This window comes from Planococcus citri, chromosome 2 (assembly GCF_950023065.1).
Source record: "Planococcus citri chromosome 2, ihPlaCitr1.1, whole genome shotgun sequence".
Taxonomy (NCBI): domain Eukaryota; kingdom Metazoa; phylum Arthropoda; class Insecta; order Hemiptera; family Pseudococcidae; genus Planococcus; species Planococcus citri.
In genome coordinates, this window is record NC_088678.1 from 67,605,702 (window position 1) to 67,633,135 (window position 27,434).

The window sequence follows — 27,434 nt, forward strand, 5'->3', positions numbered from 1 at the left end:
AAATGAAGACAAAACACCTGCTCTTGCAATCAAATTTATTATTTTTAATGACTTTATGTGTAACTTGGCGGTGGGAGTTTCATTTATTTAATTGGTACAAAATTAATAATACATATTAGCTAAATTAGACTAACAATAATGTTAAGAACCGACACTGATAAGATGATTGAAACATTCGCCAAGGATATATTCTAGTTTTTCCCGAATCCAAACGAGATTCGAAGTAGGGAGAAATTCCAGTTCATCCCACTGACCAATGTAGCGATCCGTACACCTCGGATACGAAACAATATCCACTTCTATCTCTCCACGATCAGTGTAATTTCGTACATATACACTAGGTGTCCACAAATGCAGCTCATCAAGTGGTATAAAATCATTATCACAATTCATCAGAAGTTCGATCAACCCCAATTGTAAATTCACGTATGTCGATATGACCATACTTCCATTGACAAGGTCTTCTTGGTTAATCGAGACACAAGCTGTGGGCGATTTCCTCCAGTCTGTGATTATCAAGTTGGTTATATTCGATAGCAAGGATTCGTTCGCAATTCTGCTAACAGGTACACGAAAAGGTAATTCGTGATCGGCGTAGAAGGGCAGGAAGTCGTCGAACATTTTTACTGGCGAGGTACAGTGGTCTAACGGTAAGGAAAGCAGTGGTTCTGCGAAAAGGATAACTGTTTTCTTAATCAACGAGATCATCAATTGTTGCGTTTTTTGTGCTATCTCCAATCGATCGTGATCTGTGAAATTGTACTGGGTTGGAAACAGTTTAACCTGAAATTGTGATTAGTTTTGGAGTGAGGGATGGAATATTATGGAATTGATCTGATGTACTGGTAGGTATTTATAATTTGAAAGTAGTATTGCATGCTTACGTCAAGGGTTGAAAAGGATTTCAATTCAAATTCATTGGAATTGTTTTGTTTGACTAGCTCAACGAATACTTTCCCCATTAGGAAACCGATATCGTCGAATTCGTGAGTGCTGTTGAACACGCTAATTTTTCCTAACCAAGTAGAGGTTTTGAAGTGTATCTGAAATTTTTTAGTGCATTAGTGTGACGAGATTTTGAACAGTAGGATCATTGTGATCGGTAAGCGGTTGACAATCTGCAAGTTAGTCCAGTCATTTCAAGTTTTTTTATTTAAACCTCGAGTGAGAAAATAATTCCCCATTTTCCAATTTCTCCTATCTGCAAAAAAAAAAGTGGTGCTGAGAGCCCCTCCAAGTGGAAAAAAATTCAAAAAAAAAGTTTCATCTATGAAAATTCTTTGCTTCTGTGTCAGAATTTTTCTGAATAACCTCATTTTCATGAAAAAGCATTCCCCAGTCCTTCAAACTATATTGGGCCCAGGTAGAAAGTCCCTCAAAGTTGAAAAAAATCAAAAAAATGTAGAAGAAATTCAAATCATTGAAATTTTTTTGAAAATATCTCATTTCCACATTCCAATAATATTGTTCCACATCACCCCCTTTTCAAGAAAAAATCTTTGTTGGATCCTTAAATGATCTTGGCTCTCTTGTATGAAGCCCACCCCCAGAACTGTGGGACCAAAATGATTTTGGGATTGGATTTCGGTTTTGGGATTGAAATTTATTCATTTCTGGATTGGAATTGTTTTGGGAGTTGTACTTCTAAATTTTTATTTCAGTTTCGGGATTTGTTTCAGGATTGAAAAAATTGTTTTGGTTCTGGGTTGAATTGGTTTCAGTTTTGGGATTTTCATTTCAACCAATTTTAAGCCCAAATTGACCAATAAATCCTGCAAGGGGTCTAAAAAATGGTGTAACTGGTTTAATGTTTTAAATGCATATTTTGCTTAATTTGTCGAGAATTTGTATCATAATCTGAATGAATGATGATAAATGATGTAAAATGACAATTTATCAAAATAAATTGCAGAAAAAAGGCAAAAATTGAAATCGTGTAAGTAACTGAAACGATTTTATTTCAGTTTTGGGTTCAAAATTATATTGGATTTGGGATCAAGAGAAATAACGATTTTGGTTTAGGAATTGGTTTTTAGATTGTATTTGAATCGGGATTTAATCTCTTCCGGTTTCGAGATCGTTTCATTCCTACAGCTCTGCCCACCCTATAGGTACTTGGGGAAAAGTATAAACCATTAGAGACTAAAAGACAACTAGAAGACAAAAATACAATGAAAAGTCAAAAAGGCTAAAAGAAGAAAAAGTGAAAGGCAAAAAGACAAAAAGATGAAGAGACGAAAAGATGAAAAGACAAAAGGACAAAAAGACGAAAAGATGAAAAGATGAAAAGACAAAAAGACTTGATGAAAGATAGAATAAAATAAAATTTCAGTATTGAAATAAAATAAAATGAAATTTCAGACTCAGAGTATTTGTTTCAAGTTCCAATGAAAGATGTTTGATGGTTCAAATAAAAATTTTAAAAAAGTTTTTGAAAAAAGATGTTCTTCCATTGTGTCTATGCTTCAAAAATTTTGAAAAAGTCACTCCATATACGTACAAAGTACAAATTGACCATTTACCCAAAATAAATGATCCCAAATAACTGTAGGTACCAGAGTCCTGCACGGTGTAGTTAAAATAGCCGGATAACCGCCGAAGCTATCGGCTAATTTAACTACACGTTACTAACTGTAGTTAGTTTTGTCGGCTCGCGCAACCGACAAATAACTAACTACAACTACCTGCCGATGCAGCGGTAAGTTAGCTTCAGTTCTGTAGGTGTGTCATCAGTACATTTTGCTGACTCATCAAACAGATAAGAAAGAAGCAAACGTTATTTTTCTGATACGAACGCGGTATAATTGCAGGTAGTGTAGTTATTTTAACTACAAGTTAGTCAATGGTTACGTTATATGAATTACAAATATTATCGCACTGGCCGGTGCGGTTATAACCTGCCATTAGGATGACTACTAACCATAGCTATCCGCGCTCGACGCGCGACTAACGCAGATAACTTTTAACTACACCGTGCAGGACTCTGGTAGGTACCCTGAACCTTAACGATAACCTTGACAAATGATAACCTCTACCATAACCTTTTGTAAGAGTAGGAAGTATCCCGAGCTACAATTTGCCGCAAGTTATCCGCAATTGGATAAACGCAAATATCCGCAATATATCCGCAAAAATCATAGGTGCTATCTATAGGGCAAATTGAGTAACTATACTAGCTAACTACATTTTTCCGATGTTTTCGTTAATTTTTCTTATATTTCTGGGAAAGACACTTACATAAACTAATTTTAAACGTTTAAAATGTATAGCGTATATTGACCCTAAAAATATAATATTAGTTATACGATATGGTGCGCATAAATATAATCAAGTTCCTTACATTTTTCAAGTTCGTTTTCATGATGTGACGTTATTTGCGGATATTTTGCGGATAATCACAAACAAACGCACATCTATATTGCGGATGCTGTAGCTCGGGATATACCTTAAGCCACTACCAGTATTTGCCAATATATATATTCGCGTATGTCAACCCTTTACCATTTAGGTAACAATAGGTGTGGTCAAGGTATTCTTTTGGCTAGCTAGCCAAATTAACTACCTAGACTCGTCGCAGTTCTACAACGACAAGAGTCGCGAATTGACACGTTAAATGTACCCATAAATCTTGGAAAGCTCAGGCCCTCGGTTAACATGGTTTTTAGTTCATAGTTAAGGAAATTATTTCGATTAAGTGTAATTTGTTAAGTCTTTTATGTGCAGTAATTCGTTATTGTGACTCTTTTTTATGTGTAATACAAGTATTCAGTACGTGTGTATGTGTATTGTTTTACTTTCTATATGATAAATAATTGCGTAGTGGTCTTCTATTGCGAGTGTGGCTGGGGTAAGTACTGTTAAAATAGCAGTAGCCGCAATATACGTAGTAGGGAAATCATTAAGTAATCAGCTCTCTGTGTTAATCCCAATTGCTGAGAACTTATTGTTAGCTACGTTGCCTACTACCAACCCTATTTGGATGATCTTCACTAACCATTCAGATAGAGCCAAAGTCTATTATTTATCACTTTAACCAAAATTTTGAATTTCTTGTTAAATTTTATTACCATAACCTTTATAACGGGAATTTTTTTTGTTCAACAAGCCTGATAAAAATTGTGATTTTGCAAAGCTAAAATGTATATTTTGTTTCAAAAAAAATACCTTAATAATGATGTTATTCTGATGAGAACTTAATGGGGAATATTTTTTGAAATAAATTTTTTTTCGAAGGGACACTTCACGCTCTAGCACGAGGGGTACAGGGTCAGGGTCAGAGTTTTAGTACATATGTTGAATATGACCTCTTCCACTACAGGATCCCGCAAAAAAGCTTTTAAAGGAAGTAGTCCGAATAAATCCATTCATTTCATCTAAAATTCCAGGGCCAAGTACCTATCCAATACTGGGAATAATTGAGGGACTAACTTACTTGCAAGTTGCGATAGAGATTACATAGGATCCTATCTGGATACGGTTTCAAATCTGTTTTGGGTTTAGCTTCAATTGAAATATTATAAATATTTGATTCTATTTCGATCGTTGATTCTGTGTTGAAGCTTTCTGGTATCGTTATGCTCCAAGCATCGTACAGTTTCTGTATCGTGCTACCCTTGAATTGCTGAGATAATTTGGTACTTATTTTTACAATCGGGTGTTCTTCGAGTGTATTGGTCGAATAATTACTGTTTCTGTAGTCTGTGAAATCAGAAGAACATCAATAATAATTTACAGGGTTTTTTCGAGTAGAAATTCATCCAAACATGACTTACGTTTCATCGATGGCATTATCGAAGACGCAATCGCCACCTGAATCCCTTCCATTACCCATTTGGACTGATACTCCGTCAATGGTACGTTCGTTTTGGTCTCAATAACGGTATAATTGTGCGCAGTCGCGGTAATACGTTGCTGTTTTTGATCAACCGTTATCGAAATGCAATCTACTTCAAAGTATAATGGAAAAATTGTGAAATTTCCACCAATATAATGTAAATCAGCGGTTCCTTGAATATATTTAATTGCCAGGGTGCTGACAGTTCGACTGCGATTTTTAGCGATCGAGTGACTATGAAAATTGTGCATTCCAGTGATGGAGATATTGCCGAGGGTACGACCTAAAGATTTGATGTGTGGTATAAAGTAGTAACTCTTCGTTCTGAAAATATCTAAAGAATAGAACGATGTGATGGTTTCTTTTTCAGGACAGCGAGAAAGCGTTGCTTGGAGTGTTTGCGTGAAGTTATTGTTGTTTCGTAAACCGAATTCGAATAAGGATGGTAAGTGATCTTCGATCCGGCTATACACATCGTCTATGAGGTGAAATGGCAAGTCTTCGTGGTACCAAGGCGGAGCTACCTGAAATTATGTGACCAATTAGTTGGATATTTGTGTCTGAGCTCTTGTGAGATTACGACGAACTCAATTTTCCTACGTACCAAATGAGATTCGTAATCTTCATAGTGAATGAAATCAATGTACGGGTAAAATTCGTCCGTTGAGAACCTCTGTAGGGATTCAGCTATTACGTGAATGGAGATGTTTTTGAAAATCATAGAGTGAGGAAAACCCACATGAGCTGTATCTGAGGTTGCCCCCACGTATCCTCTAATTTCAAGGGATAGGCGATTGAAAAATAAGATCTGCGAACAAATCGATATAAAAACATCTACATTCAGTTGGTTATTAATTTTTCAAATTCAGTTTTCCTAGGTTTTTTTTTCTTTTTTTTTAGAAAAATGATCTATTTTGTAGATCAAGACATCAATCGATTTTAATGTTCGAAGTACTACCCACCTAATAAAATTACTCACACTTACTCGTACTTACCATTCTATTGTGATAAAATTCACGTCGCAAGTTGGCAGATTCTACTTTTATTTGGGTTACCGTGACATTAGTGAAGTAGAACTTGTTTTCAAAGGGCTCCATTTGGCAGTCGATGTATGTTTCATAAGAGAACGAATTTAGATTCTCCATGCTGAGAACTAATTTGTCGATCGTATCTGAATTCATTGTTTGGAAAGTTTTTTCGATGGCATTATTGAGCAATGTTGTGATAAGCTTATCATGAACCGGAGGCTCTTTCGTGGTTGTTCTTCGAGCTGAAGAAACCGCTGAAAACAAAAAAAATTCAATTTGAGTGATTCGATTCGAGTGAAAATTTTTCTCAAGTTGGATTTAGAAAAAAGAAAAATAATGGAGTAGAGTTTTCATCCCAACTCTCTAAAAAAATTGATGTGTAATGAAATTTAGTTTAAGAGCTTAGTAGAGTACAGATAGGTAGGTATGTGTTTCAATATTTTTGAATTTTGAAAGTTCACACGATTTTGGTCCTCCATTGGTGAAGGGAAGGAGGCTGGGGGGGGGGCAAACAGATGAGATTTTGATTTTTTTAAATTATGAAAATCCATGGAACAAACTTAACAAAAAACAATCGGGAATATTATTCGAAAATTTGATTTTTATTTTCTGATTTTAGCATTTTGACTTCCAAGAGTGTTTCCTATTTTTGGTAGGTAAATAAAGCTTTTTTTGACGGTTTCTTGATGGTTTTGCGCTAAATGAGGACAGGAGGGGAGGCGACAGAGGCCGGAAGATGGTGATTTTAAGTTTTTTCAATTTCATGATGAGTTTATGATTTTTGAACGATTCTATGGTATACCTACTTTCCAGCTAAGACAATTTAAATTAAAAATACGAGTATTGTTTTACCTGCTAAATAAGCGAATGATAATAAAAGCAAAATCTTCATTGTAAAATATTGCTTTGAAAAACATAAAAGCGAACTCTCTCGTGGCATCGCTTGATAAAATTTACCATAAAATATCTTCAATTTACCAACAGATCCAATAAACATGACTTTTCTACGTTATCGCTGCTTCAAATTAATTTTTTAAATCTGTATACCAGTACTGATGTGTAATTTAAAATTGCTCAATATGAAATTTAAAGCTCGGAAAAGGCTCAATACTATTAATGAATACAAAGTGGCGCTTACAGATAGTAAATTATGATTAAATATTTCACACACGTAGCGCATGTGAATAAATTTTTTGGAAATCATTTTCATTTCATGACAGTCACCTACCTACTCAAGTTGATGAAGTGAAAATTTGTCGAGCTTTATGTTCAAGTCGAACCTATGTAGTATGTAGTATATACCTACTTGAGACTCGAAAATTGTACTATGGAATGTGGCATATTTTGAATAAAAAATTAAACACCTTGTGAACTTATCTAACCTGTAAATAACTCGAATAATGAAATGAGTGAAAAGAAGAGCTTCGCTTTGTGATAACGCGATAACGTTATATAATTGTTCTCGACTGTCGTTTAAATTTTTCTTCTCAAGATAAGTGCTGATTGTTCGTTCTTGATTCAAAAAATAATGCTTACCTATAGCTCGAACACAGATAGGTATTTTTAGTCGAAATTTTTTTTTTTATCAATTAGTGTAATATCAGTCTGTATTGTTATTTTATCGTGAGATTGATTTTTCATCGTGTTTGACTATAACTTATTCAATTACTCGCTTTTTATTTCATTATAGTATTACGAAATGCAAATCTCTGTGCTTTAAATGTGGTTGTTGTGAATTTAGTTTCGTGTCAACGGTTCATCGTATAAAGTAATGTTTTTCGTAATCTGTGTACTGATTGTGAGATGAAAAATATCGGTGCCAAGTGCTAATTCGTATTTCGTACTTGTTATACGTCTTGTATTTTCATTTTCAACTCGTCGTAACACTCGAAACACCATCGGCGAAAATTCCTAACTTCTTTTGTTTCATAGCTGGTGTCTAATTTTCAAGGTATTGTTTGCTCGAAGGTCGAAATTTTCTATGTATGTGAAATGTTCATACCAACGAGTTCGTTTTCAATCGTGTTGTTGTGCTCGAATTTATAAATGCTATTTTTGGTTTGGTTGTGTATTGGATTTCGTATTTGTATGTAGTATGTACCTGTCATGTGATGTGTTTGCGAATATATGGTACTTAACCTATGTAAGTAGGTATGAAGAGAAAAATCATTCAAATTTGTTTACTTAATGGCAGGGAGAAAGGGAGAAGGGGGAAAGGGAGAAGAGGTGGGAGCTATCTGTTTGGATGAAATGTGCATTTGTAATGATCTGTTACCTTGATTAGAATTTGATGAGCGATAAAATGTGATCAATACTGATGATTTGTTTTTCCAATGGCATCGATGATCCTAATTTTATTCTAATTTTCATAAAGTTTTCCACATATTACTTTTTACAATAAAAAATTTGTCCTTTTCTAATAAAACATTGAAAATGACATTTTTTTAAAAGGAAAAATTGACATTACCTACTTATTTTCGGAAAAATTAAATTAGGTACCTTAGATTTTTTTCTGTTGAAAAATTGAATTTGATGAAATACCAAGAAAATTTTCTTGTGAAAAATTTGCAGTTTTTTTCTAATGAAAAAAACTCTTTTGAATGAATAACTCGACACGTTTACAAATGAAAAATGGCATTTTCTCTGATAAAAAATTGGCATCTTTTTCCGATGAAGTACTAACATTTTCTTCTGATAAAAACGTGACATTTTTCTGGTTTTCTAATGATGAAAAAAAAAACATCTTTTCTGACGAAACATTTGCATGCATTCCTAATGGAAAATTGGCATGTTTTCTGGTGAAAAAATGAAAAATTCTTTTAACTAAAAAAACTGACATGATTTACAAATGAAAAATTGGCATTCTTTTCTGATGAAAAAATAACACTTTTTTATGATAAAAACAAAAATTTCATATGTAGCCCTATTAAAAAACTGAAATTTTTTCTGAAGAAAAATGGGCATGTTTTCTGATGAAGAACTAACAATTTTTCTTCTGATAAAAACCATGCATTTTTTCTGAGTGTCTGATAAAAAAAAAAAAAAAACATCTTTTATGATGAAAAATTTGCATGCTTTCCTAACAGGGAATTGGCATCTTTTTTTATGAAAAAATAAAAAATTATTCTAAATAAAAAAGCTAACAAGGTATAATGAAAAATTTACATTCTTTTCTGATGAAAAAATGTCACTTTTTTATAATTAAAAACTGAAAAAAAAATCTTATAAAAAACTGATATATTTTTCTGAAGAAAAATTGGCATATTTTCTGATGAGAACTGACACTTTCTTCTGATGAAAACCTAACATTTTTCTGGGCTTCTGATGAAAAAAACCATCACTCTTTTCTGATGAAAAAATGACACTTTTTTATAGTGAAAAACTAGAGAAAATTTCTGATAAAAAACCTGATATTTTTTCTGAAGAAAAATTGTCATATTTTCTGATGAAGAACTAACAATTTTTCTGATGATAAAAACCTGACATTTTTTCTGGGTTTCTGATGAAAAAACACTTATTTTCTGATGAAAAATTTGCATCCTTTCCAAACAGAAAATTCACATCTTTTCTGACGAAAAATTTAAAAAATTCCTTTGATTGAAAAACATGATATGATTTGCCAATGAAAAATTGACAGTCTTTTCTGATGAAAAAATGGCACTTTTTTATAATAAAGAACTAAAAAAAAATCTTATAAAAAACTGATAGAATATTTATCTGAAGAAAAATGGGCACATTTTCTGATGAAGAACTAACATTTGCTTCTGATGAAAACCTAAAAATTTTCCCGAGTTTCTGATGGAAAAAATATCAATTTTTTCTGATGAAATAAATGAGCACTTTTTTATAGTGAAAAACTAAAAAAAATTCTGATAAGAAACCTGATATTTTTTCTGTTTCTGATGAAAAATTTGCATCCTTTCCTAACAGAAAATTGACATCTTATGAAAAATTCTTTTAATTGAAAAACTTGATATGATTTACCAATGAAAAATTGACAGTCTTTTCTGATAAAAAAATGACACTTTTTTATAACAAAAAACTAAAAAAAAAATCTTATAGAAAACTAATATATATTTTTATGAAGAAAAAATGGCATATTTTCTGATGAAGAACTAACTACTGATGAACACCTGATATTTTTTTGGGTTTCTGATGGAAAAAAAACATCACATCTTTTCTGATGAAAAGTGGCACTTTTTATAACAAAAAACTAAAAAAAAATTCTAATAAAAAACCTGATATTTTTTCTGAAGAAAGATAGTCATATTTTCTGATGAAGAACTAACAATTTTTCTTCTGATAAAAATCTGACATTTTATCTGGTGAAGAACAAAAAAAATCCTGACAGTTTTTCTGTTTTCTGAGGTCAATGACCTCGTTGTCTAGCTTGTAAAATTGTGAAGGCTGTCTGGCTTCCGGCTGCATAAGGTTATTGTCCTGTCTGTCTGGCTTCTGGAGACCGTCTGGCTTTCAGTCTATAGCCTCCTAAGGCCATTGACCTGTCTGTCTGGCTTTTGAGGGCCAACTGAAATCCTGTCGGGCTTCCTAGGTTATTGACTTGTCTGCTCTATAAAGGTCATTGGCCTGTCTGTCTGGGTTTAGAAGGCTGTCTGACCTCATTGTCCGATCTCTTAAGGTCATTGACTTATCTGTCCGACTTTGGAAGTTCGTCTAGCATTCAGTCTATGACCTTTCAAGGTCAATGACCTTTCTGTCTAGATTTTAAACTCTTTCTAGAGAAAAATTGAGTTTTTTTTCAGATGGAAAATTGAGACTTTTTCCTGGTGAAATTGAGATTTTTTTCATATGTGAAATTGATATCGGTTCTGATGAAAAATGTACACCTTTTTGTGATGAAAATTGAGATTTCTTATCTTTTAAAAAATCGGCATTCTATTCTGATTAAAAATTAACATCATATTTTCTGGTGAAAAATTAGCAGCTGCTCTGATGAGAAATTTGCTGCACTTTTTTTTGATAAAGAAATTGACGTTTTTTTGAATGAAAAATTTATTTATTTTTTCTAATGAAGAATTGACAATTTTTTTATGAAGAACTTACATTGTTTTCTGATAATAGAATTCCCTTTTTTTCTGATGGTATATTGAAATCTTTCCTGATTAAAAATTGACGTTTTTTTTTTCTGATAAAAAATTATTTTTTCTTGACTAAGAAATTTTTTTCTCGTAAAAAAATTATTAAATGTGTATGGAATTAAAAAGACTAAATAGTTTTGTCCAAATCTTCGTGTTGTTTCGTTACAAATTAATTTCGACGTTCGTTTTTTCAATGCAATTATTCGTCATTTTTTTCTCCCGTTATATCAAAATATTTTTTTATTTTTCAAATTTTAGATTCAGAAAAGATAGAACTTCTTCGAGCAGATGCAACGACGTATGAGAAATCCTCTCATTATTTATATTAAGGTTGGTCATGGTCTAATCCGAGGCACGGCCGAGTAAATAGATTAATAATTTCACGCAATGGATGGCGGTTAATAAGAGGAAACGTTGTGCTACTGACAAGACACAGAAGGCATGGGCAGGTTGCAATTCAGACAGCTAAATAGGCTTTTGGCATATGTACGAGTAGCTGTAGTTGCACCGAGCCGAGAAACTCGACGAGTAAAACAATTAGTACTCGATTTAATTATTACGCGGAAGGAAATATCACTCTGGGAATATTTTTTTTTCATGTTTTACTCGAAGCAGAAAAAAAAACACATAGTCGTTAGCATAAGATTTGAAAAAAAATAAAATAGAATGTAGCTGACTGGCAAACCTATCTATCTATGTGCCTATGTACTCGTATATTCAAATCAGGTAATTCGAGATAAACGAAGCCAAATTGAACTTGAAGGTGGATGTCGCCTTCGGTGATGGGATGTTTCAAAGCTGTAGAAGAGAGGAAGTGAGAAGAGAGGAGACGAGACGAGAGCTATATGGATGGATAGATGAGGTATACATAAGGTGAAATAGTGGTCATCACATCACAGATCGCCTAGATCCTATAGCCCAGTCCCAGTCTACAATGTGACAAATTAGTAGTTAGCGGTGTGCATTGAAGTGATAAGTACATAGTAAAAGTACCGCATTTGGTTGGAAGAATGCGCGTGTAGTACTCGCGAGTACTGTTGCAACCCTATTATACGAGTACGCTCATTTCCGTCAGCTGATTACCTACCGCCGCGCCTTGCCGGATTATTGATCTGTTTTCATGCTGCCGGCGACTCTCGATTCATTTTCCCGATGTATTGCAACCTGGGACTATGCACCCGGTCGCGTTTTGTTTTCGGTTTTCTTTCGTGTCGTCGTTGTCGTGGAGGTGGTGGTGGTGTTGTTTCGACGGTTCCAAATCGTACTCACGATGAAATTTTTTTCCAGCCATGAGCACCAGCCATGGGTAATTACGTAATTAAAACATAGTGATCGGTAATTATTCGTACTCGTAGATGTTGTAGTGATCGAAAAAAAAAAGAACTGGAACCGAATGTTGACTGATATAATGGTTATGCAATGTGTCGCAGAGAACGACGATTCGTTATCGACTGTGGTTAGCAATGCTTGGCGTAAGTATTTCCATCTCCATCAAATCAACTAATTTTCTGCTGTTTGGGTTACCTGTGTTGAGATAGACCTTCACCTTGTCTGGGTTTTCATGGCATACCCCTCCCTAGTCCCCTGCCCTGTTTATAAAATAGGTACATACGTGCAAATGTGTGCATTTGTGGGTCATAAAATGAAGTTTTTTTTTATGGTTTGTTGATCGAAGAAAGATAAATGTACGATATTATAGAGATTCGTGTAATTTTTGTTGTACATAAATGTATTTTGTTTTTCATGTTATATGATTTTTTTGGGTATTTTTTTTCCACAGATGATATGATTGAGACTGAAAATGAATCGCTGCGAGAACGAGTCACCGATCTGGAGAAGAAAGTTTTGGAACAAAATGACGAAATCGTTTGCCTTCGATCGACCTTAGCTGACGTATTGAGAAGATTAACCCAACTCGAAGGATCCAGATCACTGAGCACGCCTCCGGCCAAAAATGGACTATATCGAAGTAATTATTATTTGATTAGAATATTTTATATTTGTATGTAGATATGTATCTTTAGATCTGGAACCACATACCTAGTCTTTCGTATTTGTGGTATATGGTTTATTGACTCGGGATATCCATATCCGGCTCATCTAGATAGGTACCTATGGATTGAATTAAATGTCAAAAATTGACGAAAAATAGGTAAAGTTGAAGAAATTCACGTAGATGTGTTAATTCTAATGGTCTAGCTCTGATCTATACGAAGAGATAATACGAGAATGGTATTCTTTGTGTACATGTGTAGTACAAGTAGGTACGTTGCTTTTGATATAATATTTTTGGGAGAGACGAGAATCCGGTCGAAGAGTCAGATGGCTAAAAATATCACGAATAATAAAGGGGTTAGAATCCAGTACCAACGTAAGAGGGGCTTACACAGTTGTACTTCTATACTGTACGTTGAGAGTACCTTATGTGTAATGTACATATGTACGTAAATACGGAACAATGAAATGAAATCATCATGGAAGTAGATGGTACATTTTTTTTCGCTCTATCGTTCAGGAAATTGAATAGGTTATGTATAGAGGTACAGAACAAACGAATACGATTTGCAGTCGGGATGATTCGCTATTGTGAATACGAACTGATTAGTGATTAGATGTATTAATCAGTTCTGCTATATCGCTGAACATAACATACCTAGTACATATAAAACACGAAGGACAGCACTTTCGGTTTCGATGATCGAAAGTTGTTTGTAATAATATTGTACATATCATAGCTTAATCATCACTTCATCATGATTGCTGTGACGAATGGGAAAGGAACTACGCCGATGCATGAGTATATGAACGAGTTGAAATTATTGTCGTAATATCAGTATTATTGGTACAGTGTGTGTAGGATAAATAGGAAGCTCCAGCTCATAGCAGTTAATTATTTAAAGCAGTAAAAATGACCAGAAATATGCGATAATATAGATAAAAGCACGTATATGTCGGTAGACAGGGCATGATGGTGTGATGGTATTTTGATTTACTGGTTGTGGCGTGCTTAATGTGTAAATTTATGTGAAAGTGATAAGCTTTAGCGTGTTCTGCGAGCATTTGTGTGGCATCTGCACTGTAATAATAATTTGAGTAATAAATTAATAAAAATTATGGATTTTAGATATGGAGATGAATAGCTGGCAGAGGCGTGAAGAAGTGATGTGAATTTTGACGTGAGGGAGGAGAGATGAGACTGGAATTGTACAAACTGTTTACCCCCGACTTCCTCACCCCCACAGCATTTTTCATGCTAATTAGCCAGATGTGGTTCGAACGAACTTTGAAAAGGAAGTAGGTCTAGGTACATACTACATGGTAAAAAAAAAAAATGTTGAACAAGTTTTAAATGTCCAAAAACGATGCTTTTATGCTTGATAAAAAGTTTGAATTGTTCTATGTACTGCAAAATTGGTGAAATCTAAAATCCAAAGTTCGTAATTTTTTTCGTGTTACTATTCGTGTTTTTTTTTTAGGCACCACTTATCGTTACCTTGAAAAGGAGGGAGGACTTTTGAGGCATATAAGGTAAAAATCAGTGCTTTTTGGACGATTTGACAAAAAAATCACAAATTTCTTCACAATTTTGGCTAAAATCACGACCGTTTGATTATTTTATCAAAAAATTACTTCTTTAGAATTTTACAATTTAAAAATTGACATTCCGTGATAATTTTCACAAAAAACGAGAATTTTTTGACAATTTTAGCTAAAAAATGATTTTATTTAGCCATCTTGGCAAGAACAAGACTGTTTGACAATTTTGGCGAAAATTGGCTCCTTTTGCCATTCTTGCCAGAAATGGTCACTTTTTAAAAATTCTGACAAAATGGGCCTTTTTTTGACAATTGTGTCAAAAATGGGCACTTCTCGACTATTTTACCAAAAATTGACGCTTTTTGACAGCTTTCCTCACCCTCCAAAAAAATTAGTACTTTTTCACAACTTTTTCGAAAATTAACACTTCGTGTCTTGGGCAACTTTGGAAAATAAAACGAAAAGCAAATTTGACAAAGAACAGGACTTTTGATTGGAAATGTTGGAATCAGAAAGAGAACTTTCTAAACCCCAAAAAAATGTTATGTTTGGGGTGGGGAGGGAGTACAAAAATTAGGAACTTTGGCGTGCCACCAAAAAAAGAAGTGACTAAAAAAATGTCGGCTTTTCTCAAAATGAAATTTTTTGTATTGCCAACGTCTTTTATCAATGAAAAATATCATGCTTAGTTAACACCTTTTTCTATCGATTAAAAATTCTGTGCGTACTACATACTTACTTACTTAAATTGTCGTTCTTAAACCACTTTTTATCGTTCGAATGACTATCGTGCAAACTAGGTACCGACCTTTTTTATCGTTCGATTATGTATCTCTCGTTTTTTTTAGCCTTTTGGCATTTGCAAATCAAATTCAAATCAGAACACCTTTCGATTTTGCTCGAGCAAAGCGAGGACGAATCTTGAGTTTCTGATGTTAATTTTTCATTCATGAAAATTTCCGAAAAATTGTCCTGCAAAATTCGAAACTGCACGAGCAAAGCAAGAGCAAAAACTTTGAAAAAATTGATAATTCGAAAAGTAAAATAACTGATGCAAAAATTTGATTTTCAATGTTTCAACATTTCAATCGATAGATTTCAGGAAATCATATTTTCAAAAATTGGAATACAGGCCTTGAACAAAGCAAATAAGGCAAAAGCTTTCAAAAGTTGATAATTTTTCAAAATGAAACAATATTATTTTCAATGTGAGAAGTAAATTTTTCAACCCTTCAACTTTGATCAAGTCAGAGAAAATAAAAATAAAAATGATCAAACCTGAACGAAATGACAGGTTATCTAACAGGTAGTGCAAGTAGTGAAAAAGTAGTGAATTTTGTTAAAAAAGTAGTGAAAAAATGAAAAAATTCGAATTCGTTCCTTTTTCTCGATCTTTATTTCGTAGAAAAGAGCTCATTTGTCGACTTTTTTGAAACTTGAATGACACATTTTTGAGAGCTTTTGCCCGAGCGAAGGAAAAACTTATTTTTCAAATACAAGAAATGTTCAAAGTTTGAATCAGAAAAGTAAACTCCTCCCTGCATGAAGAAATTTTTTCTTCACTTCTCGAAACATGAATTTTCGAAAGCTTCTGCCCTCGCTTCGCTCGGACTCGTTTGCTTTTTTTCAATTTTAAATTTTTCAAAAAAAAAATCATTTGAATTTTAAAATTTTGAAGCAAAATAATAAACTTCTTATTAACCAATTCATCACACTAAAAATCATCGTTTTTTACATATGTGTACCTCCCTCTCGAAATTAAAAATATGGTTTGTTAAAAAAAAGTTTTTTATTCGCCCAATTCCATTACATGAGCAAAAACTTTTATCGTGAAAAAAAATCAAAAATTGAAATAATGATAAAATTATATTTTCGACATCCGCTTGCTTGAAAAAAATCTTGGGACGTTGAATTCATTGGAAAACTATTAAAATTTTGCCTCCCCCGGCTCCTTTTTTAAATAAAATCTTTAGTGTTTAAAAAATATCCTGCTAAAGTCCTGATTTTTTATTTTGAAATTTTGTTTGACACCTTGTCTTAGAACGAATGTAATACTTAATCTCGTTTATTTGTATTGCTTTTTTCAATAATTTTGATTAAAATTACAAATTTTCTTCCAGTTTCAATTTTTTTTAAAAATTTTATGTGCAAAATTTGACTTTGTTAATTTTTGTGTGTTTGTGTGGGGGGGGGGGGGTGTGGTCGAGTGGATGGCATTCTGAAAATTTGGTTGAAAAAAGGTAGTGAAAAAAGTAGTGAAAAGTAGTGATTTTTTCAAAAAAAAATCCGTTAGATACCCTGAATGAGGGCGAAAGCTGTGAAAAAATGATAATTCGAAACGTAAATAACATCATTTTTGAATTTTTGATGAGCCTAAAAGTTGGTTTTCATGGCTTTAAAATTTTCAGTTTTCAGGGTATTAAAATAGTATGAATGGGGCCCGAACGAGATTTGAGCAAAAGCTCCTAGCTGAAAATTCACAATTTTCAATTTTTTTTAGAACACGATTTTCACACTTTAAAATTTTTTGGAAAAAATCAGAAATTATTGTTTCCGAATTTTCAACGAAAAATTGGTCATTCTTTGATATTTTAGCGAGAATTAGGACTTTCTGGCAGTTTGACTGGAATGCATTGGAGAGACCTTGGGGGGGGGGGGATTTCAGGGCGAAAACTTTTGAAAATTTATAATTCAAGAAGTAAAATCCCATGGTTTTTGATTCTTTGGATTTTCCCTGCTTATAAAATTTCTTCCTAACTTCCCCAAATTTCTCGAATTTTTCCAGCTCACCCAATTTTTCCCAAAAATTTCCAAGTTTTCGCCTACATTTTTCTGTTTTTTTTGGGGGGGAGGGGGGATGAAATACGTCCACTTCGTTCAGCAAGCTTCTGAAATAGGTGGATTTTCATTATTATATTAAGTGGTAAAAAGTCCCAAGTTTTTTTCGAACGTGATAACATGCAAAGAATCTCATATGTATAGACTTTTAAATTGTGGACTCACTGAAGCCCGTATTTCAACAAATTACGCGACAGTATCTGATAGTTATTCAAATTTTTGTGACGATCGCGAATGAATATTATATGACTTGACCTAGTTTAAGTTTAGAAATTGAAGGGTATCGACCGATAAACCTCATTTGGGAAAATAGAAATAGAAATCGAATTTCAAAAATTAATAATGAATGGAAAATATGAATGAATTTTTTATTCATTTTGGCGGTCATGTATACCTACTTGAAGATGTGCGTGGAAGGGAGGAGAGTGGTAGATCTTGGAAATAATAATGTCGGAAGATTTTCACCAAATTCAATGAATACCTTTATTTTGAGTTGTAAGTCACCTAGGAAATTAAAAAAAAAAATAAGCACATATTTTTGCGACTTTTCTTCAACGTCTGGGCCATTCCAGTTGAAGTTCCAAAACTTTGAAATACCCATTACCCACATATCATTTTCTAAAACTGGAGAAATGTATTGGAATAAAGTGATGCAAATTTTTAGCCACTTAACTACATTATTTTCGATTTAAAAAATTTGAAAAAATGAATGGGGGAGTTTTTTTTGGAATGAGCATTGATGACCAAAAACTTGACACCTAGCTGTGTCCCAAAATAGTCCACCAGTTTCTTAAATTATACGTATTATATTTCGATGTTTTGACAGGCGTAAAAAGCTGCAGCTAAATCATTTCTTACGAATTTCAAACCATAGCCCCAAAGTTGAGTTGAATTTCCAAATTCAGTAGATAAGTTCGACTTTCAAAATTTGTTGGATTTTTAAAAATATAATTAATAGCTTTTTAAATTGTGAAATTCGTTTGGTCTCTTTATGATTGTTCGGAAGCTGTTACCTATATTCAGTGTTTAGAGTTTAATTCCTACAGAGTGGAAACTACGCGTAATTTTACCCCATACAATCACAATACATGGATGCGGAATCTGCAAAACGTGATGAGAATAATTTTAAAAATTTAATCCATTAGATTTCTCCCGAGTGCTGAAGGGTCAAGTTAATCCCTAACCTTGTTACTATACGTACAAAATTATCGCGGTTTTGTGTCATTGATACGGCTTCGCTGTTTGGTGTAATGTGTGAAAAATTGCATCATGTAATTCGCAACCTGTGAGGAAAATGATAATTAAATCATTTTTTTGCAATTTTCCACCTCCCTATCTCGTTGTCATTTTTTCTTTCAATTTTCCTCTTCTGATACTTCTTTTTTTAAAAAATCATCGATCCTGCTATCATACAAGTACAGAAATTCATTTCGCATTTTCGAAATTTTGAAACAATTTCAATTTCAACATTTCTCCAATTAGCCAATTCGCGACTGTAAATAATTCTGTGTAACGAGAAACCTTGAACCATTATAAACAACCCGCGTGCAGCAGTCACAGTCGCGACTTACTCTACCAACGATCGGAGATGGCGAAAAAAAAAATCGAAGAGCATTGAGGAATTGATGCGTGAAAACTGTTACACGTAATGTAAATTTCATAGCGGTTCACTCGTGTAATACATATAATACAATATCAGTCTACTCTACTGAATGAGCTACAGCTACAGCGCGTAATACACCCATTACAATGGAAACCTTAGGTGTAGGTTTAGGTAGAGGTACACATTGGTCGCAATAAAGGATTACTAAGACGTGTTGTAATATCTCTCAGGAGTTGGGTAGTTTTCGTTTATAAATTTACCACCTAAAATAGACGTACTGTCCTTCTCCTTACCCTACCTATCAGTTAAGTTACTTCAAAGGAATATTAAATATAGACGACTCGACGACAGCGATGACGATAGTAGATATCGTTAACCACCCTTATTGAAGTCCTTGAGATACTTAAAAGTCGGCTCGTTGTGGCGCTCTTTTCCTTTGAAGTTGTGCAATGTACCTACATTGTTTATAAAGAAGATTATAAGTAGACAGAGATATGTATAGGAAATACGTGTGTGACCTATAAAAGAAAAAAAACTGTATGAAAGAATACGTAAGTTAAGTATGGAAATTAGCGCGTAAATGTTTGGAAAAATTATTATGCTATCATTATTATGGCACATTAGCACACTGCTGCAAAATATTAGCCTACATTATCTTGCTCTGCTTGCTGTCGAGGACTCGAGATGCATACCAGATGCATTTCTAGCGCATTCGCCGTATGAGATTAGGAGGATTATCCGTATAAAATTGCAGTAGGTACAGATATTTCGCGTGTATAGTGAAATTAAATAAATATATGGGCAAAAATTATAACAGCGTTGTACTTACATAAAAGAGAAACACTTTTGAAGTGGGTTGCCTGATAAAAATCTTGAAAATGTCAGGGATTTTATTATATGCAAAGTTTTTTTTACAATTTTTGAAAAAAAAATAGGAGTTGTGGAAAGAAATGTTGTCAAAATGTTCCGACTGAGGAGGGGTGGGGGGAGGTCAAAATTTATTCGAGTCAAAATTAACTAGAAAACATGAAGAAAATTCAAAATTGTAAAAAAAATAATTTCTTCTGATGAAAAAAAAATGAATAAATAAAATTGAAATCAGCAGGTTTGTCTGCTCGTTTTTATGAGGGGGGGGGGGCAAAAAACCAGGAAGTTTCTGAAATTGGAGCGAAAAAGCAGAATGAACAATTTGAGCAATCTGAATAAGAAACAATGAAAAAATAAAGGGTTTTATGATTGAAAAAAAACACGAATTTTCAGTTATAATCTTGATAAAAATGCCTTGAAATTCTGACCTAACCAGGGCATGATCAATCTCGAGGATTTTGACCAAAATATAGCAGCCTTTATTGTCTGAGTTGAAATGTGTCTCACAAGAGAAGGTATCCCAACCGTACACAGGGGAATCAAAGGAGATCCAAAAATTATACCACCATCCAAAATTTCAAGTGCTGAAATTCATCCTTCGATTTTTAACAATTTTTAAAGAATTCAAGATTTGGCCAAAATTAGAAGAAAAAAAATCAAAATTTCAGCAAATTGACCTAGAAGGTTGAGATTTGGTTTGTATCCTACTTTTGACCTGACGAGTGACGAGTCACTTGGTATGAGTTTCGAAGCGAATTTTTCGGTTTCTCCAGTTTTCAAAAAACACGCTACCTATATAAAGTGAAAATAAAATTCAGCGCCTATAAACTCGAATTCACCATCTTTGCAACACTTTTGATCAATTTAAGCACGTATTATCAAAATTTTAATTTTGTACCGATTCGAAAGTCAAAAGTTTTTCCAGTATGGTAATTTTTCAATTTTTTTTTTTTTTTGAATTTTGATGAAATTTTGGATTTGGACTGGAATAATTTTTTGGAAGTGGTCAAGATAGAAAATATTCGACATTTTTGTTTTTCTCGCAAAATTCCCATTTACTCAAGTAAGTACATTGATGAGTCGTGGGATGATTTTTCAATTTTCTCCAAATTTGACGAAATTCCTGGCATATCAAGTTTTTTGGAAATGGTCAAAAAATATAATCACTGACATTTTCGTTTTTCTTACAAAATTTCAACCTATATTGATTAGCCGCGTGATAATTTTTCAATTTCTTCCAAATTTTATGAAATTTTGGGCCCAAACTGTTTTGGAAATGTTCAAAGATGAAATCTTTTACATTTTAGTTTTTCTCCCGAAATTTTAACTCATTTTGATAGGTCACGAGCCTGTTTTTAGAAACTTATAAGTAACCAATCGATGCAGTAATAAAGTAGTGTACGTCATGTGAAGCAGATTATTTCCCCCTCCCCAACGAAATATTGAATCTGTGGAGGTGTGTGCACTAAAAATGAAGGAAGTTTGCTAAAAATTGTATTTATAAGGCCCTGTCATACAATTGTGCCCAGATCCCACTCAAAAATGAGTGTGAAGTCTCCTCTTTGGGGAAAGTTTTAAATTATTTTATGTACCTACTTATAATTCCAAATTTTAAAAAAGTCTGATAAAATATGAAAGTCATTTTTGAAAATTCAATTGACATACCTAATTTTAGTACCTACAATCTACATTATGTCAGAAAACCAATAAAAATTTTTCTCAAGTTTTTAAAAGTCTGACATAATGACGAAAAGTCGACAGGTTTTTCTCCAAGTTTTCAAAAGTCAAACTTCACACCGATTGATATATAGGTTTTCTTTCGTGTTGTAAAGTCTGGCATAATTTCAAAAAGCCGACTAAATCCCCCCCTCAATTTTCAAAAGTCAGCATCTCTAAAAGTCGACCGATTTTCTTCCACGTTTTTGAAAATCCAGCATAATGTCAGAAAGCCAACGACGATGTCTGGTAAAAGGGACCTTAAGGTAATCTAGTGAGTTTTTTTTTTGGTGAAATCGATGTAAAATTTTCTCAAAATTTGAATGATAGTGGTCCCAGATCCTTAGAGTTCTTGTAGAGCGAGATACAGCCATTTCAAGTGAGTAAGGTCGAAAAAATATTTTAAATGGTTTTTGATCAAAAATTTTCGTTTTTCTTTGGCTGAAATTTTGCACCCTCGTAAAATTAAGTACATGGAAAAATGAAGGTAAACATTAAACAGATCTCCTGTAAAATTATGATTTTTTACGTAAGGTCTCTTTTACCAGACGCTGTCACATTGTCACAGTCTTGATTTTTTTTTCAAGTTTCCTAAAAGTCAGCATAACATAAATTTCGAAAAGACTCCAGGTTCAAAAAACATATCGATGTCAAAAAAAAATACATAGTTATTATCTAGACCTAGACTCGTATGAGTATCTTCAATCGAATTTTAAAAAATCACATCCCCCAATCAACTTTGGAAAATGGAGGTTTTTGAAGCTCCAGTCCCCTATCTTGCCTTTCTGAAATTTTAAAGTACATACGTGTTCTCTCATATGGTCGATCGACTCCTTCGAAATGCCAACCCCTTACCCCCTCCGAATTGCCCACTCAATTAACACTTTCTCGTACCTAGTTGAACTGTAGACTAACTATCAAAGTATCTATCGTTCATGGAATTGTTTGGAAATTCGAATTCAAAAATCTCCAGTTTTCTTCTACATATGTAGGTACTTATTTTCAACGAAGTATTTTTTTTTTAAATTTTGAAAAACGTGGCTGTTCTTTTGCAATTTACAATGAAGATACGTTTGAAAAAATTACCACAAATGTCCTTTAATGATATCTAGCATCCTTGCAAATTTGAAAAAATTCGGGTAATCGTTGCCAAAGATGAAAATTTTTGAGAAAGAATTGTAGTTTTACTCCTTTGAAAGAGTTAGAGGCGAGGCAGTGGTCTTAAAATTATGTCACGTTCGTCTTGTATCACGATGACCTATTGAGATTTTCATTTTTTTTTTTTTTTTTTGAGTTTTTGTCATTTTTGAAAAGTATTAAGTAGAATTTTAGGGGAAAAATTAGTTGAAACGAAAGTTGTACAGTTTAATATTTCCAATTTTTCGATCCATCTGAAAACGTACATTTTGCCCTACCTCCTAATACACACAGGATTTTTCTAAGTCCAAAATTTTAAAAATTCAAAAATTCCTTGAAAATGAGATCCCTCCTTACGAAAAATCATGCATTCCAAGTATATCCTGCTCATTTTTAAACATTTGCTATCTCTCGTGCATCAATGTCGAACATCTCACAGTCACAATCAATCACCGAATCATAAAAATGAATATTGTTATTCAATTTGGTATCTGTGCATAGGTACATCTATTCGTTGGCTGGCTAACTTAGCCTTAGGTACCTTATACTCGTATCTATTCATTTCTTAATGATAAATCTATCCCATTTGGTTTTTCATGCTTTTCATCTCAGTATATACCTAATTTAATTTCAATTTTATTTTCTCTTATCTTTTTTTCTTCTTTTTTTTTTGCAGACGTAAATCAACACATAGGTAATCATCACACGTTGAGCTCCGGCGGCATTCGAGATGGCGGACTGCGGTATCGACCACATTCTGAAATTATATCGAATAGAGAACCAGTTCGCAGAGTCGCTAGTCATTCTTCATCATTACCACAAAGGTACCGTATCTGTTGGGCATTGGGCACGTCGTCGTACGTCGTCGTAAAATATCTAACCTTAGCGTACTTTACATTATTGCTATTTGTACTACGAGTACATAAGAGCAAAGAGGTATCTTAACCTCGAACTCAGATCACAGATGCATCCATCTTGGTCGTTTTCCATTTACGATGCATAGTAAATTAATATCATCTAACCAATTGAACTAGCTCGTGGATTGAAAGATAGGATGAAATGACATTTTAGTTTCGTATTCCAAAGTACTTATCGTGAATTCGACTTGGGTGCAAATATGTGCATTAAATGATGAACAATGAGAACGTGTATTTTTTGACCATTTTGTGATGGGAGAAAACTTGCACCAGGGCACGTTTCAGACTTCATTTATATTTACGACGAGTACATAATGAAACTACTCATAGAATTACCTACCTGTCTAGATAGGTACCTTACTTACCTACCTCTCATTCCAATAAAATAATACGTGTGTTTACATGATCCCTACAGGAAAGGAATCCATTATCAGTCGACTGGTTCATTGCATTCAGATTCGCACAGCTCGAGTAGCGTTTCGCCGATCCCAATGTCACCGACACCTTCGCCAACCAGACCGACGACAGGAAATTGCCTAAAACCACCGACCCCTATACCGTCCACCAATCTGTATAACTCGAAGAAATGGAGTTCCACCGGAGACTTCAACAACGCAGCTTATGCCAACGTTTCTCCTACGACGACCAATAATAGGTTAGTTGGGCATACACTGTTGCATGAGCAATAATTGAGCATTGTGGGTGAACTTATAATATAGTGGTGCAAGTTGCACGAGTATGTATTTCTTCTACCCTTAGGTTGGAGATAGGTACCTCATCACCTATACTTGGTAAGGTATTATAATAATTGTAGGTGAATGCCGATTGTTTCTAAAGGGTTGTTTTGACTTTGAATTAACATTTGAAAAGTGTTTTTTTACGACTTGAATCACGCTATCTTTCTAATATGATATTCGTATTTTTCGATTCGAATTCGATAGATGGATTGGATTCGTGAATATGGGGTGTGTGTATACGTGTGATTGATTGATGATGATTCGAAGGTTCCTATACTTAATACATAGTTTTAGGTAGCAGGATATGAAGATTTACTTACGTGTGTGTAGAATATGCTCTGCTTGATACATTGGAGGAAATGAGACACATATTAGATAGGCAAAGTGGATAACAGCAAAATAAAATTGCTTCAGATCCTCGTCTACGTATGTAGTAGGTACGTTCAGTGCACGCCTCGATTTAATTAATTACACTTATGTAGGTAGCAGTATCATCTCCTCACCGAGTCGTATGAATTTGAATTGAAACGTACACTACGTAATTTCCCGCCCTCTGCCATTTGATTTCATAGTTCATAATATGTACTATCAAGGGCAAAGGTCGCTAAGTTTATGGAATGTGTTGGCAAACTTTCGATGTAAACAAACACACACGCCATGCCGAAATGCAATTTCATGATGAGGTTTTTATTTCACCCAAGGTTATAAGAGAGTGAATTGAAGTGTTCGAATTTCGTGGAATCGAGTTGTATAATTTTCATAAATTATTTACCTAATTTTAAATGAAAGAGTATAAACTGTGAAAAAAGTCTTGGAATTAATAGACGATGAGCTCGTATTTTTTTCTGTTGTATTTGGATTATTAAAGTGAGATAATTGAAAAGTCCATCGTCACAATCTTACCATTCTGTAGGAGGGAAGGAGCCTTCGAAGTAGAGAATTTTCTCACATTCAGCTCGACTTTGGGTATTTTTTCGTCAAATGGTTCATAATTTGGGATTTAATTGAAGGTTTGCAAGTACAATAGGTGTCATCAAAATTTTAGATTTTTTGATCCTTGAAATCGATTTTGAAATTTTTAAAATGGCGTTCACGCCGCTGTTTATGAGCTGACAAGTGACACAATTTCTCGTAGAATTGATGCCTTTCATCTCTCAATGATAATAATTAATTTCAACCCATATTTCTATTCACAGAGTAAGTAGATAAGAAAAATCGGTAGGTTTTAAAAACTCAGCGAGGCATTTTCATTTTCTAATTGCTCTGAAATAAGAGTTTTTCACAGCTACCATATTTTATTGAGATTTTCGATTTTTTGAGAGGGAGGGGGAGGGGGAGATGGAACTTGTAGAACACCAGGTATTTTTTCTCTTTGTCCCTTCCTCCTTCCCTCAAGTTGAAAAATGAAATTTCGAAAATTTCAATAAAATAGCTGCGAAAAACGCTCGTTTTAGAGCAATTAGAAAGTGAAAATGCCTCTCTGAGTTTTTAAAACCCACCCAATTTTCAATCTACTCTGAGTAGAAATGGAAAAAACAATTAAAAACCTAATTTTGTGTGCAAAAAAAGTAAAAGTAAAAAAAAAATGAAATTTTTTTATTTTTTTTTATTTTTTTATTTTTTTTTAATATATTGTTTAAACAGTCACAAGGTATTAGATACATAAGTGACTTGATATCAGTAAATATACATCTGAATGAGATATTATGAATAGGTATAGAAATTAGATATGAAATTTGAAAAAATTGATTTTTTTTATGAAATTAGAACCATTTTTTTCAACTTGAAATTGAAAAATGTCTGTAGTCAAATTTCGAAAAGAAAAATACAAAGAAATGTTTCCAACACCTAGTGAAAAATTTAGATGAAATAATGATGGGATTTTGTTTCAAAATTTTCTGTAGGTAACTTAATTTTTTCATTTTCGAAATTAATCCTCAGCCAAACTCAATTTTAATTAGGTTCTGGAGACAATTTTTCAATTTGATCCATTTTTATCAATTATATTTATCATTCTTGAAAATGTTGGCCAAATAAATTAAATCAAAAAGATTGAAACATGAAAAGAGATGAATTAATCTTCAATTTTTAACGAAATCTTTACAACTTTTATTCATTTAAGTGTAAGTAGGTACATATTTTTTTTTATAATGTTTTACGAATCATTCATAATAATTGAAAGTTTTTTCTCTCACGGATTCTTCGATTTGAATAAAACCAGGCTATATTTAAAAAGCTTTAATAATTTTGAAATTAAAAAAAATAGTTTTTAGCTTTATCTTTTTTTTTTTTTTTTTTTTTTTTAATATGAAACGAATTTGTGTTATTAATTTTTTTTTATTTCAACATCTCATACCAACTCAAAATTGATAATTTTTTTTTTTTGGATCGTTCTGGAATTTTAGTGAGTTTCTAATTTTTTCAATTAAAGTCGAATTGTGCTGGAAGGGTCAAAAATTAACTTGATATTACGAGAAATCGTCTCATCTGAAAGTGCCTATTAAATCGTCTGACTTGAAAAAAAATTTAAGACTAGGTATTTCGGAGCTTCCTGCTCGTTTTTAATTTTCCCTTAGAATTTTACTAAATTGCTCTGGAAGAGCCACAAGCGAACTCTGTTCTTGCTGGTTGAATATACTCTTTTCTGTTTCGAACTTTTACCTCAGAATTTTAGAAGTTTTTGCTCACAAGAGGTGGATTTTTGACCACACGACCACACCAGAAAAAAAATCCATAAAATTTCAATTTTTGAAACACTATTTCTAGCTTTAATACATATTCTGGAAATTTATCATTTTTTTTTTTTTTTTTTTTTTTTAGGAGTTTTGAATTGATGTAGATTGTTGAGGGATCAAAAGTGAAATTTATGGCTTCGCTTCTATGACTTCCTCTTGGTGTTGAATTTTTCATTTTTTTAGACTTACCACAAAATTCCAGGCATCACAGTTCAAAATTAATTTTTACGAACACAAAAACTCATCAAAAATTCTCTTTTTTCATGAAAATCTCCATCTCCCATAAGCACCAATAAAATTAGAGGCGATGCAGTTCTACTTTTGAATTGTTTAAAGCCAATAGAAATTCCAAGAGGATGTTGTTTCGCCTGTAGCAAAAAAAAAAA

At 33.2% G+C, this 27,434-nt stretch overlaps 2 protein-coding genes across 7 annotated transcripts in view; one reads left to right on the forward strand and one right to left on the reverse strand.

The window, feature by feature from the left end:
- LOC135837333 (echinoderm microtubule-associated protein-like 2) overlaps positions 1-27,434 on the forward strand; it is a 172,731-nt gene that overhangs the window by 120,110 nt on the left and 25,187 nt on the right. Inside the window, exons 1-4 of one of the 6 annotated variants that reach the window (XM_065352566.1) lie at positions 11,981-12,433; positions 12,742-12,930; positions 23,336-23,483; positions 23,992-24,231. In XM_065352566.1, the coding sequence (XP_065208638.1) occupies positions 12,355-12,433; positions 12,742-12,930; positions 23,336-23,483; positions 23,992-24,231 (656 nt within the window). In that variant the 5' untranslated portion in view covers positions 11,981-12,354. Of the gene's footprint in view, positions 1-11,980; positions 12,434-12,741; positions 12,931-23,335; positions 23,484-23,991; positions 24,232-27,434 lie in introns of those variants that run through there. The other 5 variants (XM_065352565.1, XM_065352564.1, XM_065352569.1 and 2 more) reach the window with 5 other exon arrangements.
- Positions 19-6,110, reverse strand: LOC135837329 (uncharacterized). Its single transcript, XM_065352559.1, has 6 exons — positions 5,830-6,110; positions 5,439-5,642; positions 4,773-5,358; positions 4,433-4,698; positions 885-1,043; positions 19-783 (listed from the first exon to the last, which is right to left on the reverse strand). Exons 1-6 carry the CDS (start codon positions 6,013-6,015, stop codon positions 142-144), a joined length of 2,043 nt encoding a protein of 680 aa, XP_065208631.1. The 5' UTR covers positions 6,016-6,110; the 3' UTR covers positions 19-141.

Coding starts and splice junctions, on each gene's coding strand:
- LOC135837329 (XM_065352559.1), bottom strand. CDS start 6,015: ATGAATTCAGATACGATCGACAAATTAGTTCTCAGCATGGAGAATCTA. Junction 4,699..4,772: donor GATAATGCCATCGATGAAAC/GTAAGTCATGTT, acceptor CTGATTTCACAG/ACTACAGAAACAGTAATTAT. Junction 1,044..4,432: donor ATCTCTATCGCAACTTGCAA/GTAAGTTAGTCC, acceptor AAAAAATTTCAG/ATACACTTCAAAACCTCTAC.